The sequence below is a fragment of the Haliaeetus albicilla genome, chromosome 2 (assembly GCF_947461875.1).
Source record: "Haliaeetus albicilla chromosome 2, bHalAlb1.1, whole genome shotgun sequence".
Taxonomy (NCBI): Eukaryota; Metazoa; Chordata; class Aves; order Accipitriformes; family Accipitridae; genus Haliaeetus; species Haliaeetus albicilla.
The window spans coordinates 47,928,261-47,950,168 of record NC_091484.1 but is presented as its reverse complement, the minus strand read 5'-3'; the positions used below and the strand labels follow the sequence as shown (position 1 = coordinate 47,950,168).

At 35.8% G+C, this 21,908-nt stretch overlaps 1 protein-coding gene across 2 annotated transcripts in view; it reads right to left on the bottom strand.

Moving 5' to 3' along the window:
* The window catches only part of CRPPA (CDP-L-ribitol pyrophosphorylase A), a 122,424-nt gene that overhangs the window by 94,355 nt on the left and 6,161 nt on the right, over positions 1-21,908 (bottom strand). For both annotated transcript variants that reach the window (XM_069774130.1, XM_069774121.1), the window contains exons 2-3: positions 19,966-20,245; positions 4,348-4,497 (exon numbers count right to left, since the gene is read on the bottom strand). In XM_069774130.1, coding sequence (XP_069630231.1) covers positions 4,348-4,497; positions 19,966-20,245 — 430 coding nt within the window. The remainder of the gene's footprint in view (positions 1-4,347; positions 4,498-19,965; positions 20,246-21,908) is intronic.

The following is a 21,908-nucleotide window of genomic DNA, read 5'->3' as shown; positions in this document are numbered from 1 at the left end:
ACTGGCTGTTGTGGGCTCTGAACAGTTGCTTAACTTCAATATTACTCTTAAATGTTTTTAGTCTGGCTTATGTGATGTCCAATACAGGGGCCAAGAGGTATCCTGAGTTAAAAGTAAAATGTACAACAATGTAACAGAAACTTTATAAAGATGTTTAAATCAGTATCACTGATCCATTCTGAGGTGGAAGGAGTAGCTTATTTCCTGAACAGTGGTCTTCTGATCCTGCTGCATTGGTGCAATTATCATTTGAGGCAGAAGAATACTGAAAAGATTTCCCTTCCCTGTTGCACCTCCACCTACCTGCTGCATCACAAAAAGACAGACACAAAGTACTCCAAATTCTTCTTTTGCCAAGAAACAACAATGGTTCTCAAACTGCTCGAATTCCCCCAGTAAAAAAGAAAAAATATGGGACATCCAAATGTCTGGGGTTTTTTCCTCTCAAGCATATACACAGACATACCAAAAAAAAGCTGCTTCCACCACTAGTTGATGTTAAAATTGATGTTAACTAAAAAAGTTTGAGATTATTTTTAAGGAAATATTTTCATAAATCTATACTATTGTTTCAGTATGGTTAAAAAAAATTATTCAAAATTAACCATCCAAAGACCTAGCAGTATCCAGTACCTCACCAACATTTTTTTGATTGCTCCTCCCATTTCAGATTTTAATCCCCTCTGGGGATTAAAAACAAACCAACCAACCACCCCTACACTGCCGGTAGAAGTCCTTGGCTACCTTACGACAGCAGAGTAGAAAGATGAAATAATTTCCCCATTAGGATCAAGAAATATTATAGAATTGCGAGAGGAGGACCATTCCAAAGAACAGAAGATTTCAAGTTAATACACCTAGCAAAAGGAGATGTGACTAGTGGTGACAAGAAACCTTTTTGAAAATAATATAATGTGTACCTTCTCGCAGAACCTAATTCTCTCACACAACAGGAGCAAAAATTAGAAACACAATGGAAATTATTTCATAGCATACTTCAGAGGTAATGGATTGAATACTTAACCCCATTTCTGGGTAACTGACCAAACAGACTCTAATTTGGTATCACTTCCAGTTCAACATTTTTCCTTTTTTTTGACAAAGTGGTTGTAATAAGGAAAAACCAAAGCCAGAAAAATCACATTAAAAACATAAAAGTACTGGTTTTTAACCTTTGAAAAGCCCTCTTAAAGGGGGCTTAAATATCAGATATGCAAGTGATGAAGAATCTTTGTTTTAACGAGCTCTCAAAGTCATTACAAAGACAACGGAGTGCATGCAATTTTTAAGCAACAAAATTTAAAAGGTTCCAACAGCAGTACTACAAAGCTGAGAAGTTAACAGGATGTCAGAAATCTTGACATCATCACAGTTAAATCAGAAAGCAACATATATCTGAACAAAGAAGATCTGTTTGGAATACGTATGTTGTAGGCAACAGAGAAGAGGTAAGAGTGAAAACTAAATTGAGATCCAGCACAAAAAAACGAGATGCATCGCAATGAAATGCACACAAAATCCTGGCTGAACATCCTCAAAATCTGTGCTGGATTTTTGGCACCAAATGTAAAGGAAATTCACTGTAGTATACATATATTTTAAGACAATATTGTAAAAAAAACAGTCTTTGGCATTTGTTGTATCTACTTCAATTAATTTTATGTACAAGGCATGCCTTTTCCCCCAAATCATTACTATTATTTTTTAATCAAGCAAGAAATAGAAAAAGTTTTCTAAGGAAATTACTTTTAATTTGATGAAGATCATACAAAAGTATTTTTACGTATTTTAATAGTGTTAATAGCTTATTCATTTCTAGTGCTAAATACATTCAAAACAGCAATAAAAGGAGAAGGACCAGTAGTCTGCTCTGCCCAAATTGGTACAAGACAAGAAGAGCAAAAAAGAATATAGATGGCAAACCTGCAAGGATCAGATAACTGACTTTTACTTGAATGTTGCAACTTAGAGATCAAGATACTCAGAGATCTTACATTCATGAAAAAGAACACACATGGAAGTAAACTCTCTGAATCTACCTACTCACATCAGAGGATGCATTTAAATAGAGACAGCGTTTAAAAGCAGTGTTCCACATTATCCACAATGTAACTGAAAAGCCTACGTTATTTGAAGCAATAATTCAAATGGACAGTTTCTTTCTAAGGAATGCATGTTTGACTGTTGTTTTTCCCCACACTGTTGTTGCATAAAGGTCACAACTGTATAAAATACACAGGAGTGGGATCATGATCCCATGCCTAGTCAGCTAAAATGAATTCCACTCCCAGCTTTGTGAATGACTTGCAACATGAGCAACAAAATTATTTTATCTTTTTTTGTTCATCTGTACAATGATACTTACCTACTTCACCAGGTTGTTGTGGGAACTAATGATGGGTACGTAAATATTTAGGAAGCATAAGCTGCATCCATTCCTACAAAAATCTGTCCTACAGTAGCTTGACTAAGTTTTTCAGGACAACGATTATCTATCTTTTTTTATTTGTTTGTACAGTTCCCAGAACAATAGGGTCTTAATCCTGGACTTGGACAGCTAGGCACCATTGAAACATAAATAATTAGCAAACAATATGAGTTGAGAGATTTAGCAAAGTGTTATCCTTCCCAGAGCTCCAAGGCACAGAGCATTTAAATGATCAGAATTTAGCCAATGCAAAGGGAACTGGGGACAAGGAACCATAGCCTTGGTTGCTTGCTAACAACTTTGGTGGCTTGTTCTTGAAAGAGCAGGGATACAAAAAAGAAGACTGATGGAATGCATCTGTGACAAGAGAACACTATTCAGAGGAGCATAGGGACTGCAAATATAGTTCCCTTTTGAGCAAGGCATTTAGGGTAAAAGCTTTTTATGTATTTGCCAGCTCTACTGTATCTCCAAACTAAGAGCAAACACAGTAGGAAAAAATAGGAGTTTGTTTTGATTTTTGGTTTGGTTTTTTTTGAGAAACAACACATAAACATGCAATTTGCCAAAAAGAGATACACATCAACAAGAAAGAAACAGTTGCATAACCAACAGTAGCTGTTGTCTCTTGAGATGTGTTCTATGCACGTATATGCTGCCTTTATCACGAGCATGCCCACCACATTCAAGCTAGAGTCTCACTTAGAAGTATCAGCTGTGTGTTATCATGCACACCAAGAACATCCCCCTGCTTCCTGTCAGAAGTAAAAAGGTTGAAGCTAGTCCAATCACTTGAGTAGCTCTTCATCTTGGACAGCCCTTCATCTTCAGCATCTAAGAACAGCTTCATGTAACAAGCATAAAGGGTATGACCTGGAATTTGCGCCAACATTTCTAAGTAAAACAATTACTGAACAATTAAGCAACTGTTTCTTCTTCATTGCCTGTCCATGCATTTGTTCTGTTGTTGGTGACTTCTAAGCTATGTACTCTCTGAAGGTGGATATCAGTAATTTGGGCTTGTTTACTCTAGAAATGAGACTGATGGGAAGCATGACTGTCAGCATTACTGGAGTGCAAAATAATTCCTTCCAAGTGACAAATGAAGAAATGCTCTGCTTCCAGTCAGTCTGGAAGACACCTGGAGGACAGGCAATTTCCACAAGGTGATGAATGAAAAGGAAGTAGAATGCTGAGACGAAAGCCTGGAGCATTTCCAGTAAACTGTGAATGCAGGGTGGGGCAAACAAAAGCAGTCTTCAAGAGGTATAAAGGCAAAGAGTCAGGGTTTAACACACTACACACAATTTTTATTTTCTTAAATAAAGATCATGGTATTGATCAAGCAATATATTAGGAAAAAAATGGAGAAATACAACAGAGACCAAGTAAATATTATTTTCAGGCACTAATCAAAGTACATACAATACACACACAACACAAAACAAACTAAACACTTATTTACCTAGATGTATCGAGTTAGTATTATCCCAATATTTTAGAACAGCCTGTATCCCATCATTTTATTACATGCCATTATTACACTGTGCATCCAAAACTCTTTGATACCCTCAGTCAACAATACATACTTACTACATACCTAACTTTAAACACATTAACCCACACATTTAAGTAATCTGTTTAATGCACAATAAAAATCAAAGCAAATCTATCTTTCCAATAATTTAGATCCCTCACCCCCTCTTGTATTTGGCAGTTTGATAATCGAAAAACTTGAATAAATTAGAATAATAAAGCATTTTCATCAAAAGACTACAGAGAAGTAATATGCATACAGTTTGATGTGATCTGAAATAGATGCTGGATCTCTATTTTTGAAATAAGAGAAATAAAGATAACTTTTTTTTTTTTTACCTAAAGTAAATGGAAAAAAGTCTTAGAAAGTCTCAAAGTCTTACCTGTCGGTATGCTTCATAGATTATATCAAACAAGAAAGCCTGAGGCATTTCACTTGCTCTGTACCTAGCACGTTCCAATGAGTGGTCTAAACAGCCATCTGCAGCAGAGGCAATAACAGTAGAAACTAGAGGACGAATTGCTCCTGCTGCCTGTGGAACAAAACACAAAGAGAGGCCTAAATGTTATTAATATTAATGTATAACAGATAGCCGCAGTTAAAAAAAGTAAGAGTTTTAAAATACATTTTCTACTTATTTATCTTTTATGTATCTCATAATGGATGTCATACTACTTAGTCTGTATGACACTTTTAATATGAATATAGCAATGGAAGACTGTGTAAGTACAAACTGAGGGCCAATAACAACAAAAAAAATATCTTAAGTCCTTCATAAACATCTACTGCAAAACATGTACAGATCTGAGATGTTCGTTTTTCAGACTTTCTTCTACACACACACATATTAGGTGGTTTCTGTGAGGACAGTTCTAGGCCTATTCAGATATCAAACAGCAGGAGACACACCTGAGACATCTTCACAATTCACAACACCTACTGCTTTCACAGATTTCAATATGGCTAAACTGCTCAGAAATAAGCAACAAGAAAAGTTTCAGAAAATTGAGCTTGTTCCTCCATGTTGAATTCACCCTGTGAAATACTGAGCAACCACACTTACCAGCAAAATCACTGCAAACACACTACATACATCAGAAAGTATTCGATATGTGGCAGCACTGTGCCCCAGAACAGATATTTAAATGCTTATATTTCAGTTTTGGCTTTGCTTAAGATTTTAAACTAATTAAACATGTATCTCTGATCTTTTCATCAATACATAGTATTAAAGATCTATGGCATCTCTGAAACAGAACTCTTCTAGCTGGTTTTAGTCATTTTGATACCAGAAGGTTACCCACACTTCATCAGTCAGTTATCAAATGCTCACATGAACTTTATATGAAGCTAAAGGCAATTGGGACAAGAGTTGTCCATACAATAATGAAGAAAAGGATGCAATGGCAGAACATTGCTTATCAAGTCACAGGGCAAAAAGCATGCTCCCTAACAATGCCAACCACTGAGAATGGCATCCTTACACTATACTGTTTATTATCTATTTTTAAGAGTATTAAAAAAGAATAATTGATACTGTTCCAAAACATCTGGAATTATCCAACATCTTAAATCAGTATACCTAGAAAACTACTCCCAATGGTGAATTCTGACACTTTTCACTGCAGTCACAGAAGATCTTCTGAGGCCTAGTGAGCTTTGACACAGAAAAAAAATAGGTCTCATCACATAAAATAAGAGTACTGTTATTGTTTATCTTCTGTTGGCAAATCCTGCCCTCATACATATGAGTCCTGTCCATTCTTACACTATTTCTGACCTCAGATAAGCATACAGTGGTAGAATGAGACATAAAAAGTGAGCCCAAAGTCTTTTTCTTCTCAGAAGAGAAAGAACTAGTTGTCTTCCCTCCCCCTTTCACACTGCTGAACAATAAAACAAAGAGGAATGCAGTCAGCGTGTTGAGCACTTTATGAGCTCTAAAATACAGCTTCTTAGTTCATTCTTTTACAAAATGAGGACAGAGATGTGAAACAATTTCTAATGTCCAAAGAGTTCTGTTATGCACGAGCTACCAGGGCAGGGAGAAGGGAGAGAAAAGATTCAAAAGATTAATTTGACAAGAGAAATATCTGAACCACTTTCTCAAAATCTGAAAAGCGCTTTTTCTTTCTAATACATGGGAAGAGCTATCTATATAAAACACTACATGGAGCAAAACAGTATCATTCAAAGGCAAAACATGGTACAGAAAGATCAGTGAGAACTATGAAATTGCAGAACTGCCTGTAAAGGATCTCAAGAGGTCATCTAGTCCATCTTCTGTCCTAGGCAGAATCAATTTTACTTCTGTAATAGAAAAGACAAACTGACAAAACTGAACACCACTCTAATTTTAGTAATACATCAATGTATTAAATGAGGAGTAAATTTAACAGATGTACTTTGAGGAAAAGCTGTGCATAAGCAGAAGTAGAGAGACTAAATTATCTGCAACTTGTCCCCTCTCTGTTTCCTATCATTCCAGGACATGGATTATTACCTCTATATCCCAGCTGCTGGGCATTTGGACTATGTTATTTTGCTCTGCCGTCATATTTTAATTGGTCACACACACACACAAAAAATTATAAAATTAGAAGGTCATGGGAAAAGAGACAGAGCAGCATGCTAGCCACAGCTTTTCTGTAATTAGTTAAGTCTATTTGAATTTTTTTTCTGAAACAGTTACAATTCCAGAAAACCAGTTAGCAAAAGAGGATTTCTTAGCCTGATCCAATATTTTATTACAGTTTTTAACAGTCATGTCATGTTACATTTTAAGCATAAAACAGGCCAAGAGAATACAATGTGACTTGCGTAACCAAATCTCACAAGTGAAACACGCACTCTGAGGAACAAAAAACCAAACTGCAATTCTAAATAAAATTGAAATACTCAAAATTATATCTTAAAAGAGCTCTGAAACACATTGTTTTCTTGACATCTGGTTTATTGCACAATAAAAATTCATGAATGTCTGTATCTGTATCTTTGTGACAATACTGAACCACATCTTCTGCTCTGCTGAGGCCTAGCTCTTCCAGAAGATTCAAGAAGATCTAATTTCTAATAAATCCAAACACATCACTTTAGAAAACCCCAATTAACTTCTCAAGTAATTGAAAGCTTCATGGCACCTAAAATTTAACAAATGGCATTTTTTCAAACAACTACACTTTTGCTTTACATTATCCCAGCTCTGAGTCCAGTGTGGCAGGCTGAGAGCTTCTCACCTGTCTTCCCTCCATTTCAATGAGAAATCACAAGTCAGGCAAGTCCACTCAAACTATACCTCACATGGACTGAAAACATGAAGTTTGATACAAAGAATAAGATTTATGGCTGACTTCTGATCATGCAAGGGAAATTTTTTACTACGTATGCAGTAACAGGATAACTAGCAGTCATTTGATTAAAAAAATCAGCTTTTATTTCAAAAAAGGACAACTCAGTCCATGACTGCTCTATGGTCTAAAAGCAGAATGCAGAGCTCTAGTACTTACTAAAGCCAGACAGTTTCTACCGCACAGAAAACCTTCATGTGATGAGCAGCTGGGGTCCAAAAGCCGTGAATCTATGAGCTAGAGCATACTTGCTAAGATGCAGCACTGAGTTGAAACCTTAAAATCCTGAGACAGGATACAGAAACTGGTTGGTTGTTTTGCTCAGTACTGGCTCACCTTTCTGCAAGACCTTCCTCTGTCTCAGTATACACACACGGGCTCCCTCAACCAGATGATGTGACCCAACACAGGGCTGAGTTTACCACCTCAGTGACACAAGAACTACATTAGTTCCTAAGGCCACTTTCAAACTGGGTGAAACTGGGATCAAGCAAAGGAAAATACTGGCTTCTGTATGCCCTGTGCTGTTTTCATATGGGACAAGAGAGCTGAGATCCTAACGCAGGAAACCTTGCATCTGCAGTACTTTTGGCGACATTCTCTAGCTGGCACATGCCGACACAGCTGCCAAACCCAAACTGGCTTACACAGACCTCACCGCACGTGCTTCTACTTCCAAAATTGGCTCATGGCTATCTTCATTCATGGTGTAAACATAATATTTGACATGTAAAATCAGAAGAATTGAGCTGTGAATTTTGTTCTCATATACAGGCCAAAGAGGGGCACAGTTTAAGATGTATGGCTCGTTCTGTGGCATTTCCTTCTGCTTAGTGCAAGCGTCCTCCCTACTCAGCACAAAGCTATTCAGCACAAAGCCTCTTCTGAATTCCACTCCTAGCAGTCTTGCAATGACCTAAACAGGGAATTTAGGTACTTAAGACAGGCTACAAGACCACATTTTTAAGTTCAGAAACTTAAACATTAGGGCACAGTAGGGCAAATAATACAATGAAGGACCACGGTATCAGAAGGAGCTTTTGCCACTGATGACTGTGGAGTGTAAGTGAAGAACACAGTCACCCAGCTAGTCTATGTCTATTCAGCTACACCACCAAATATTTCATTCTTTGCAAGGAATTTCCAAGTTGTTTATCTGGTTATGAATCAATAACAAAGAATTATGTCCATATAAGTAAAGAGGGTATATACTGAGTCTCAGGTATTTGAATTTTATTTGTTCTAATTCAAGAAGCTTTGACTTGCTATTTATGTCAGGAATGTACAGGTATTTGGCCCGGCTGTCAGGCAAGAGGCTCAGACATGAATTTAAAAAAATGAATTAAAAAAAGAAAATCTGTCCTCATTTAAAATTTTAAGTACTTGGTAGTGTCACTATAGTTTTAAAGACCCTTTTTTTTTCACTTTGAACTAGCCTACCACAAAATACACATCCTCTGCATCTAAAGCAAGTGGGTCTTACACTAACATTTCCCAGAGTACTCATCTTCCAATTTCTAATCATTTTGACCCAGATCTCAAGTAGTTTTGCTTTCAAAATCATACACAAAATGCATCCACTTCACATTCAACACAAGGAGAGTAAAATCCAAGCACTATTGATGACATCTTTTATTACAAAATGAAGTACGAATGTTTAGGCCACAGAAGCCTACGCACAACGTAGCAACCTGACTGACACAATGCAGTATAGCTTATTTTCACTGAATATTCATAAAAACTGAAAATCCTCATTTTATTTAAAAAAAAAAACAAAAACCACACACACACAAAACAGAACCCACTAAAATTTCCAAAAGGATTAGGGGGGCAGATGGAGCTTATATGACAAGCAAGAAATTATCCAGATTACAAATACTCCCAACACATAGTGCATTATTCAGCTGAGACCAACACTCCACATCTAGAATACAACCTACCAAGAACAAGTTATCAAAGAGCCAGAAGCTCCAAAAGAGCATGAAAACCAACACACCCACATCACTGATCTGGTAATTTTTTATAGCCAGAGTTGAAACACAACAATGCTAAACAGCTGCTAAGCTCAACAAGTTGAGTGATATGGACTAGAAAGAGAAAAAAAAACAATGCAGTGGCACAAAATCCTTAAGAAAAATACCGTAAGTACAATTCCTTTTGTTTTACAACAGTGTGGTAACAAGCTCAGACAACCACAGATCCTGCAAGCTGGCATACTAAAAAAAAAGTATGCTACATCTTTGGCATGCCCCTGTCCCCAGTAGGCCCCAAGTACTGATGACGACCCAAAAAGTTCACTTACATAGCCAATGTGCAACCCTAAATTTCAAGTGAGTGGGAATCACAGTCTAAAACTTTACGGAGTCTAGTCCTAAATGAGCAGACTCTCCCATCCTTCTAGCATGACTCCCTTCTACATTTAATTACACCAACAATACTTTTCTTCTCCATTCACAGCCTCCATCTCCCCTGAAATTCATTTTCCCTGTGCTTTCTACCTTCTCAGCTGTCTAGCAGCATTAAGTAAATGTACATTTTATATCTCACTCACCCTAACTGCATTAGACTTCATGTTTTAAATTTACTTAGGAATAGACCTGATGTCAAACACATACAAGCATAGCTTATGAGTGCTATCTTTAAAAGAATGTCCCTATTCTCATGTTTTTAATGTTTTCTCAATATTCATATTTATTAATTCTTTAATCAGAGTTGGTTTCAACTGTGACAAGCAAAATAGTACTGAACCAAGACTCCCAGATAATTTAGTCACCCTGCCTTAGAAAAAATAAACTTGTCTTGCATATATACACTGGAAATAGAAGTATATTAGAATATATTTTCATCACTTCAAAGCAGCTGACTTCGTCAAAACTGTACGCTGGAGATTGTGTGGCTAGTCACACTTAGTAAGACAAATACATCCATCTTGGAACGCCATTAAAGTCAATTTTGTAGAGGTGAATTTGGTAAATACACAAACAATTTTATCTTGCTTTTACATGAAGGCAGGGATTGCATTAGGACACTGTTCAACTATGTAACAATAATAATCGATGTTTATTTAGACAAGCTAGGTATCTAACAGTTTACAAATATGTCCTGGAATGTTTTTTATTAGGTGAAAGATTATTTATATGTTACCAAACACTACCATCTCCTAAGGATTTCAGTCTAAATTAGGGCTGGCTATGTACCAGTGAAAGAAGCTCAGAATAACTATGATTAATTTCTTCTCATTTTATTCCATCAAATTGTTTCCACATGTTACTACAGCGAAAGTATTCTTTTACACAGATCAAACTACTTGCCATGAAGGGCATTCACAGCCAACTACAGTATGAAAAAATACAGAAATAAACACAGTATCTGTGATGCATTGAACAGGTAGAAACATGCATTTCTATTCAGACATCTGCACTCAAACTAATTGTATCTGTAGTAATCAACATGCTTCAGCCAGACTCAGTAATTACCATTTAAGTTAGAAGAATTGTCTCTACTGAAAGATTTCTTATTCCAAATTTATCAAACAGAATCTTCAAAGCAAAATTCAAAAACTCAATTATAAGATTAAAATAGTTCACATATTTAAGAGGATGTTCTTTTCAAATCTTTTATATTGTAAATCTGAAGGGGAGAATATCTACTTAAACAAAGTCATATAACTATCTTTGTAAAATAAAGCAATAAGAGAATTTCTTCCAATGCACATTCAAGGTATCACATTGAAATATGGCGCTTTTTTTTCCTTATGTTTCTTTTTTTCTTTTCCTTTTCTGCATTTTGTATCCAGCTGTTGTCTAGGGTCACATTTTATCTTCTCTATAACCAAAAGTTGTAATCTATGATAAGTTTTACGATTCCACTGCAGAGGTGGAAGACTTGGAGTATTTCCTCCTCCAGCCTACAAAAATCCTGACAAAAGAATTCTATTTAGATGGAAAAGATCAGGACATAGATGAAGTAACAACACAAACTATCAGCTACCACTCCTATACAGAAGTATAGTTGATAACTACAATTTGGCTATATGTGCAAAGTTTTCTAAACTTAGGTGTGAACACATGTTCAAGCCCAAACTAGCCAAACTTCCAAACTGAACCAATCCAAGACTGCACATAGTCCACAGAGTTCATAACCTCCTTCTGCACCCAGAAGCCACCTACTTGCTGTACAGCAAGGCAAGGCAGCAGTCTGGCTGCATGGGTTCAACTCAAACCTGTCACAATCTGCCCCCATAACTCCTTCTGTTAATGTCATGTCCAAAAGACACACACACCCCCCCCAAACCAGTACCTCAGCTGCACGCTTCTTTTGAAGGACCAGATATGGCATACAGTCAAGACTACAGGACAACCAGGATGACTCACTCAGTCAAGAATAGCAGACCACAATAAAGGTAGAGGTACTCTCATTATCATGCAGAAACACAAATTTGAGTCCAGGGCACATCATACTTTCACCCACACTCACACCCAGACTCTACCATGTAGCAGAGACATAATTTGTGTGGTAGTGCTGTGGTGGGGACAGGATTCCTTCTACCGACAAACAAGTACAATCCGCAACCTGGGCTGTGTATCCATTGGAGATTAAGGCTGAAGAAAAAAGGTTACCTTCTTTCTGCCAGGTATCTTCCTTTTATTAAACAACAAGAATAATTCTTAAATTACCTTATTTTGAATTTTGTTGGAAAAAACCCCCAACAAAATTCATAGTCATTATGAGCACACGATCTTTGATTCTCATTAGTGAGATACCCACTAAAATGTCTTCTATGTAGGCAGTATCACAAATGAGTCAAATTCCAGCTATCTTGACATATTTGTACTGGCAGCTTTTAATTGCCCAAGGAGAGCACTGGTTGAAATGTTAAACAAGCCTGGAGTAACACAGATATTAAACCTAAAAAGAAGGTTAATTAGAACAGATGTAAGGAGTTTTGAACACTATGAAAAAAGGTTTGTATGCTAAACTTCACCTCATTTCCTTAAAGTCTGTTTACCCAGCTGGCTAGGAGCAACAGTCAAACTCACTAAAATTGGGCACATGTTAATCTTAAACCAACACCAGGAAGGAAGAAGTTATAATTGTGTTTATTCCTAGCTGCAAAAGAGGGGATGTTTAATCAGAAATTTAATATACACTTTGATCCAATGTTAATGAGCTGACACTATGTTGTACATTGAACTGACTTCAAAGACAGAGGATGCCTTAAACAAATGTAATGTATATTTATGACACTGTTTAAGAAAAAGAAAACATTTCTTCTAATGAGGTCACCTTTATCAGAACATACTATCTGAGTAACTGGGGATAGTACATGTACATCAAGACACGTCAGAGCCTCAATTAGCTATAGCAAACTAAAGAAGATTACCAATAACAGAAACTGTTGCTCAAAAATTAAGACTGCAAATGTTCTTTTTTACTTTACATAATTTTTGTTCTTTTGTATTTAAAGCATTTACCTCTAAGCGTCAGATCTAATCGACAACATGCTAAATTCTAAATGTTATTCTGTGGAAAAAATAAGATTTCTCAAAGAAAATCAGGAGGATTCCCCTCAAAAAGACAGGATGATAGGAATATGCAACTGAAAATATATATGAGGTGGAGGAAGAAAGCAGAACTAGGCATATCACAGGCCGCAATTCTTCAACACACAGCACTGAAAACAAGCTCAAGAACATACTGAAAGTGGAAAAGAAGAAAAACCAAGAACATACATATATACTAAGAAAAAGCAAAGAGTGGTACTGCAAACAACAATGATACAACTAGTTTATGTAAACATTTGATTTCATATTAAAATTGTATTTTTTTTAAAAAAACAGATTGAAAATAAGTCTTAAGAATGTCATTTATGTGGCTCTTATATCATGAGTTACTGCCATAAATCAGATGTAGTATTTTTAATACAATAAAGAATAAAATTACAAAAGTTAGCAGGATTAAACCAATACATACATTTATAATGGTGTCATACAAATTATATAGCATTTCTTCTCATGCATTCCTTATCTGTGCATTCTTTGTGAGAAATAAAAGAATGGTAGAGGAAGTTCATGTTTTCCATAAATACAGTAGTACTGTATATTCAATAAAATATATTTTATCATATTATTAGCCAAATAAGGTCTTATTACCTTAGTCAACATATTCAGCTAATTTTTGTCACAGTGCCAATAACTGGTAATGTTTAACAACCTGTTCTCATTTATTAAGGTTTTGTTTTCTTCTTGATAGATTTTTTTAAAGTACTTCAAAGTTTGTATAAAGCCTGCATAATGCTACCAAAGATCCATACTAAGTATATGATCCAGACGACACATAGCATCCCCCACCTGAAGAGCAGCACATGCTGGTATACTGCTTCAAGACTTTCTTAGGACGTATTTAATCTTTTCAGTTGTCAGCAATAGTTGTATATGATACACAATTATGATGGATTCTATAACATGTAAAATTCAGTCTAAGCAATTTAAACATTCCAAAGCAAACCATGTGGCCAGTATGCTACCAATACTTTTCAAAATTTTTAGAAATATTGTAAAGTATACTTACAGCTTCAAATTTTGGCATTCATTCAACATAAGATGACAATAAGATGAGCTACCAGCACTCTCTAGTTCTAACTAGTACTATACTGCAAATCTAGGTGGCAAAAATTAAACAGAATATTTGCTATAAAAATTAATGAATCAAGAAAACAATCATTTTTGCCTCTAAAATTAACAAGACTGTTTATTTTACTTTGACTGCACAGTATCATCTTGCATTAACAAGTAACAAAACACATCTTACAGTCAGCAAGCCATCTTTCATAACCTAATTACTGATTTACATTGCAAAAAGCTATCAGAGTGCACTGTGCCACAAAGGATTTTGCATATTAGACTAAGTCAATAAAAAGAAGAGTTAACATTTGTATTCAGTGGAGTAGAAATCTTGAAGCTACTGCCACAGGAGTTACAATTACAGTTAAGAAGTTATATTTTACCACCAGAAAGTCTACATCATTACAAAATCAGCAATATCATGTTGTGAAGTCTACTGATCCACTGCATATCATTAAACACATAATTTGCATCATATTACGAAGAAAGATGAAAAAAAATCTTCAGGTATTGTAGGAGGACTCTTGCACAATTTAATCAACCAAATGCAAAACTGCAACGTTTAATTAATAACTCTTTCCCACACACACAGTCCTGAGCAACCAAAACCACAGGCACTATAGTTTGTGGTCATGCAGTTCCCTAAGCAACTCTGCACCTGCTTATCAAATGTCTTTGCCTTCTGAATTTGCTCAGCTGCCTCCCTCAGAACTGCTTGTGTCCTCTCCTTGCAGGAAACCTTGCACCCAAGCTTCTTTCTCTCACAGCCCACTAGATTCAAAATTTCAAGTCATCTTTCTATACGAGCTTCATCCAAGACCTTTTCTGTTATCAAGGGCCTCATAAAATGGATCATTATACCTTAGTATGCAAGTTTGGCTCAAATAGTGACTCTAATACTTGTATGTATGAATTTGATACCTCATGAATTCTCTCCTACATGCTCCAATGCTCCTCAAGGCAGTTTTAGTTCTATCTGTACCACAACCCACTTACCTTCTTGGAAACAGAAGGATAAGCATAGAACCAGTCCAGCAAACTATTACAGTGTATGAAACAGGCCAAGTTGGCTTTCAGAAGTTCACCTAACCTGCAGGGCTGGTGTTGTCCTTGCCACAACCACCCGGAACACCAACTCAGCCAAAATGCAGCTGGGGGCATTTCTGGATGAAAACTCAGATTTCTTTTCAGTGCAATATTTGGTGAAAAAGGGAAAAACTTGGGGAGGTGCGCATGCCTAATCCTTAGCCAGAGAGATATGGCTAAGAATCTCTTCCTGATCTTGCCATGTAGAAAGTGGCTAGAATGATCCAAGGCCTTTACTCAGCTCCTCACACATGCTAGACAAGCTGAGATTTCCCTTATTTTACTTTCTTTACTCCTTTGATTTGCTGCAGGAAGGACAAATCTGAGTACTAAGTAGATGCATCTTCGCTAAAGGCTGCTTCATTTTCCAAAGTCACATTGTTTTCTCAGATGAAGCATACAGATTTTAATTAGCCTAAAATCAACAGCAGTGTCATATTTGTAGTTTCTCTAAATTTAAAGGAGATACATTTTATAGACATTACATAAAAATGACCTCAGCAACCATTTATGTACAGGAAGCTATGCTCGAAATTTATTTCCAGGATAACCTAATCTTACCCCCAAAAAAGTAAGGTAAAAATTACTGTATGTGTAGACTTTCCAGAAGCTAAAAAACGTGGGATTAAGTCACCTTTTTAAAAAGAATGAAATACTACTATTAGGCACAGCTGACTCTGTTAGTACAACACAGAAATACAGCAAAGAAGAAAGGGAGATTATAATTTAAGTTTCTGTCTATGATTTATGTATTTCAGTTGGTTGAGTTGCATCCTTCCTAATGAATGCAATGAATCATCTAAATCACTTAAATTGAGACTGAGAAATGACAGAGCTGTTTCTCTCCTTACCAGTGCTTTCCTACCACCAAACACTGCATCTTGTTAGGACAAAGACTTCAAGTATTTGCTAACAATACATTAGTTCTCCATTCAACACAGAAAAGAATTAACAACTTGGGTGAGAAGGTTATAACTTTCTATGGGACCAATAATGCCATAAGCTATGGAAACATCAGTATGTTTCCAATAGTTATCCGTTACTACAGAGTTGAAAAAGGAATAATGCATTGTATAACTATTTTCCATACAGCAGCAAAACCACACTTGAGTTCTTCACACATTCAGAAAAGTTTCAGGTCTACTGAACAGATTCTGCTCTACCCAATAATGTAGCTCTTCAAATGTTGTTTTCTTCTAAAATTGCTATATAACGCCCCTACAATTCATTAGTATGTATTTTTACATTGACATAAGTCAGAGTCTACTAAACTACAGAACTAATTCCACCAGTGGAATAAAAATCATGTCAAGATGGTAATATGTCATCAGTTCTTGATTCTGCTTTTGCACAAGTGTCTGACAGGACAGCAGGAGTCCCCCAAAGTATCAAGCTTACAATGAAAGCGGAACCTCTAAGAACACAGGCACAGGATGACTTCAGATGACCCAATGTATAAATATGAATCAAAAATGGCCTGTTACTAATGCAGCCACTACAGCTGGCTAAAATCAATCTTTGAGTATAACAAAGAGGACAAAGATCATGTGTAAAATATTCCACATATGGCAAAAAAACAGAGGAGATAATAAGAAAACATAAAAAGATAACTGCTTCTAAGAGAAAAAGAACAAAGAAAGGACAGAGTGAGCAGAACTGCTCCAGCATTGCCATCCCCACTCAAGTATACGACACCAGATCAGCTATTTATCCACCCAAGTCCTCCTTCATCTTCAGTGGAGAAAAAGAGGTGGGTTTTGATTTGCCACCCACCATATTTTGCTAATGCAACTCAACAATCATACATAAAGTATTTTATTTTGCTATCTATCTGGGTGAAAGAACAGCATGTGTATGGGTGCATGTTTTCTGCTCCAGCATTCCGATACAGTAAGACTGATAACCGCATCACTGAGTCTGAGTAAACTCAGAGACAGGAACAGACTGAGCATAATATGGAGTGTTTTTTGTCTGGGGGTATTATTTTGACTGATTGTGTATGTGAACAAGAGTCCACGAGACTGAGTAGCACTGTACATCTGTATTGGCATGTATGCTTTGTTCAGATCCTTGCTAAAGCCGAGAATAAAGTAATGATGTTAGACAGCTTCCAGAAATCAGCTTTTAAGAATGCCATTTTGATTCAGCCCTTTCAAAGAAATAAACTATACTTTCAAATCTAGTTTATGTTAACTACAGAATGATAGAGAGTCTTTGACTGTATGTGACTTTTTTTTTTTAACTCTCAACAGCAGAACTGACAAGTTCCCCCCCCACCTTCCTGATTTTTTTTCTTGTAAGCATTTTTCTTTTTAGTTACGTTGTTTAAAATGCAATGTTGGCAATGAGATATTGCTAGAGGCTTTGGACTGATGCCTTCTGAAGCTTCCACTTTTCCCAACTTTTACTAGCAATAAAGAATTTGTTTCTAGAAACATGTAATTTTAATTACAAAATTACCCCCAAACATAAATGGAATTTAATTGGTTACAAAGTAATATTTTCACATAATCAAGGGATTGTTTGGGGGATTTAAGGCATAATTTATTAGTTCTGGATAAGGTGCACATTTTGATTCCTACAGGCAAATAACAAACTGATTAGTAAGTGTAATAACGCAGTTTATTTGTCTGACAGTTGGCAGCTATAAGTGCAATAACTTACTTGATCAATTGCCATTTTAAAGAACATTAAAGCTTCTCATACTTATGCTATCTATATGGTATGCAGATGAACAACAATACAGCATTACCCCTATTACACCAGTGATTTAATATGGTGTTTCTGCCAGGTTTTGTACCTTTCTATATAATGCAAAAGGAAGTAATTACTTTTTGTACTGAAAGATTGAAGAATTTACTCCCTTTTAGACATGCAAAGAATTTTACTATAGGAAGAACTAAAGATGATAGCTTCTCTTGATCAATTTTTTTTCTGATATTCAAAATCATGCGTATCAGTTTTGAGAAAGAGTCTAAGCTTTCCAGTCACTTAGTTCTGCAGAATTCTGTAGTTGTCAAGTGAAGATAGCCACCTCTCTCTGGCAGGAAGCTTTTCCTATTTGTTACATAAAACGAAGTTCTTCTCATGTTCCTTAATTCAATTACTTTGTCAGGTAACATCAATAGCTAACAGCTTTTGGAGTCCAGTTCCCTGATAGCCTAGCCTCACTGAATTCAGTGGATCTAAGCCAACACAGGAAGCCACCACAGAGCCAATAAATACCACGCACATTTCAGACAGACATTATACAATGGAAAAGACTATGACAAATGTATAAGATCACCTTTTTGAGATCAAATGATACCTCAGTGATCTAGGTAAGAAAATATTTACCAGTCAGAAGTTCAGATGAACTAGAGTACACTGCCTTGCGAAGGTCAGTGGAGATTGCCTTGGTTCCCTACTGTTTTACTGAAAATGTCTTACACCCAATTAAAAAGAAAACCAGGAAAAAATATTACATTAAAATCACACAAGTTTCAAGAAAAAGTGAACAAGTTAAAAAACTTAAACACAAAGACAAATGAAATGTGATAAACCTTAACATGCAGGACATGTAAACACAAATACATTGAGAAAACAGTTATTCTCATTTCAACTCAACATCAGTACAATTAACCCCATTCTTCTTCTACTCTCAAAGAATCTCATTTAAAACAGATTTACAAAGCAGATCTATTTTAAAGTCTTTGGCAGACAATCAATTCTGGAAAGCTATTTTGTGCTATACGAGAAAGGTCAAAAACCTTGTTAAAATTCTAACAGAATTTAAGTTTTAATGACTGGAAACTTATGTTCTGTATCACTGAAAACTATAGAGCAGAGTTTCTATTTATTGCCATTTTTTATTAAGCCAATCTACAAAAGTACAGCCCTACTAGTAAGAAGCTCAATATATTTAGATTTCTAACACAATATTCTGAGAGACCTTACATAATTTAATTTTCATAATGAATATTTTAACAAGTGGTACATTCCCCTTTTACACTACAAGCTTTCAAAAAAAGGTGGAGGAGCGCTAAGGAAATACCACAACTCATTCTTTGGACTCTTTATTCCACTGTCGAAGTTGTGAATTATCTGTCAATTAACTTATGTTTTACCTCATTTCCTGAAAAAGTGGTAGATTTTCCTAGCTTTCTACTACCCAAACAATCTGCTGTCACTAATGACTTCTACCTCAAATCATCTCCTTGAAGTAGAGAAGCATTCTACAATGGAGAACTGAAGTACAAGGTAAAGATAGCAAATTGTACAATAATAACTCTACCATTCTACTTGCATAATACAACTTCTACCAACACTTCCCCTTCACATATCACTTACTTTCTGAGAAATCTTTCAGGTTCCTGTGAATATTCCTAGTCCTCAGATGCAGTGATGACCAGGAGGATCTCCAACCTATGGTTGGAGGCTTACTGCTTCCCCTTTTTCCCAGCAGTTTGCAATGCTTATGGATTCTAGAAAAATTTAGATTAATACAGAGATAGCTCTCTTGCCACTTATTCAGGATTTGCATATAAGTTTGAGATGAAAACACATAAAGTTTGCAAGTCAACCAATGCAGTACTCTCTTTAGCTATTATTAGTAATCACCAGCTGAACTACTCTAGCATTAGGCAAGAATTCTGCATGGACAAAAAGGTAAACTATCATTATGTAATATACCTTTCAACTAACAAATTGCTGATTAATTCAATCTCTTACTGATAGTCTCTATGACAATAATTATTCCCCATAGCAAATAACGCATGCAGCATTTAAAAATGTCTCCCTCTCCCATCTGACCTCTCTGTATAACAGGGATTCTGAATCTGTTCTACTTAAAAATCAAGATAATACATTAATAAAATTGCTAGGAAAATCCTTATTTATCAATTATGATTTTACACTGTACAGTATAAAAAACACTTCAGAGTTGCATTGCTGTATAGTACATACCCCATGTTCTTTAGCAGCCATAACCACTTTTGAAAGAATATCTTCTTCAACAAATGGCCTCACAGCATCATGGATAATCACTACTTCTGGTTTCTGGAGCAGATGGTTGGAAAATTCATTCTCTGCAAATACTTTCAGTCCATTGAAAATTGACCGATGACGAGTTATTCCACCTTTTACTATCGTAACTCTTTTGTGGCCATATCTTTCAATGATAGACTTCATTATTTCAATATTTTCAGGAGAGACCACCACAATAATGTCGGCTATCCAACTTATCCTAGAAGAAACAGCACAAAACCAGAGAAAGTAGATATGAATGACTAAATAAAAGTACAGATATCTCCATGAAACAAAGAAATTAATATAAAAAGAAATTCAAGCTGGCTGAATAAAGCATTTCGCAATATACTCAAGTCCATGTTTTTGTGTGTGTATTAGCACTCCACCCCTAAAGGGAGAGCTACGTGAGAGGATCTCTACCAATACATGGATGTTGACCAAAATAACTGGAATTCTGGGAAGGGACTTGCTTCCAACAACCAGTTTGCAGAAGGAAAAGAAAAAAAAAAAGCGCACCTTCTGATAACCCTTCGAAAAGCCTTCAAAACATTTCTTACTCCAGCCTCATTCCTAACTTCGAACACAACTTCTAAATCAATAGGCTACAGTCTGTTATTTTAGCCTTCTCTAAATGCAGTCTCCAATAAATTGGTAAATCCTGGGACCTGGAATACTCCATGTTCTACTCTGCAGTACACTGTGTTCAAGTGAATAAGAGGATCAAGAAAAATTCTGAAACAAAGATCACAATGTAAAACCATAGCTATGCTAGGTAAAATTACCATAATATGAAAAGTATATTGTTAGAGAACTTCAAGCTTTTACTGTTGGTATCAGCCTAGCTCTACAATTGAGGGGTGGTGTGGGGGGAGAATGACCCACAATTCACAAGATTAAAACCAGTCATAAATGAAGTTAGGCTGAAGTCATACTTGTGTCAAAGGACCTAGGAATACAAACTATAGTCACATGTGGCATACTGTACTTCAAAATAATAGAAATACCATAATTGAAATCCAACTATTTGAGTGCCTTATTTCCTAAACACTATCTAGAGAGCATAAAAAAGGATTTAAAATTGTTTTATTTCCTTTCTGTGTCTCCACAGATGACAGGAGGGTTTTTTTAGCATGACAGACAAGAAACTCATCAGATGAGCAATGAGTACAAAAACAGTTTACTATTTACTATAGTAAAATTACTCATGTGTAGCCTACATATCCAGCTAGGAAGGGAGACAGACAAGTATGGTATATTCTGTCAACTAAAACTAGTAAAACTATTGAATTGAAACCAATTTTGCAGACACAAGACAAAGGTACTAAATACTTCCAGTTGGAAAAACGAGAGTAAGAAATATACAGTTCAGAAATATGCAGGCTCAAGGTATTCGTTTCTGCAATAACTCATGAGAAGGCATTGCCTAGGAACTATTCTTACTCCAAAAGCAGTCATCTGTGATACAAACCAATCCCCTAGAACTATGTGAAACAACAGAGCATCTTCCACCTTCTGTATGTTTTTTTTGTAATTAATAGAACTCCATGGAAAATTATTTCAATGAATTTTAAAATAACTATTAAAAATAAAATAAATGGAAGTGCTATTAGCATTCTTCAAAAGAAAAATATTTGTCCTTATGTTCATTATATTATTAACAAAGGGAGAAAATACAGCCAAACCAACATATTCTCACCATTTTTTTAAGTATTGAAGTTGTTCAAATGTAAAATCTGAAGTCATATGGTTTCAAGTTTCATTTCAACTTGTCACTCACCACAGGTTCATGAAAAGGTTTTCAAATTAGTCCTGGCATAGTCCTATATTTAGCCACAAAACTTAGCACCTCTGTATGACTTCAACTCACAACTAGGGCAAAC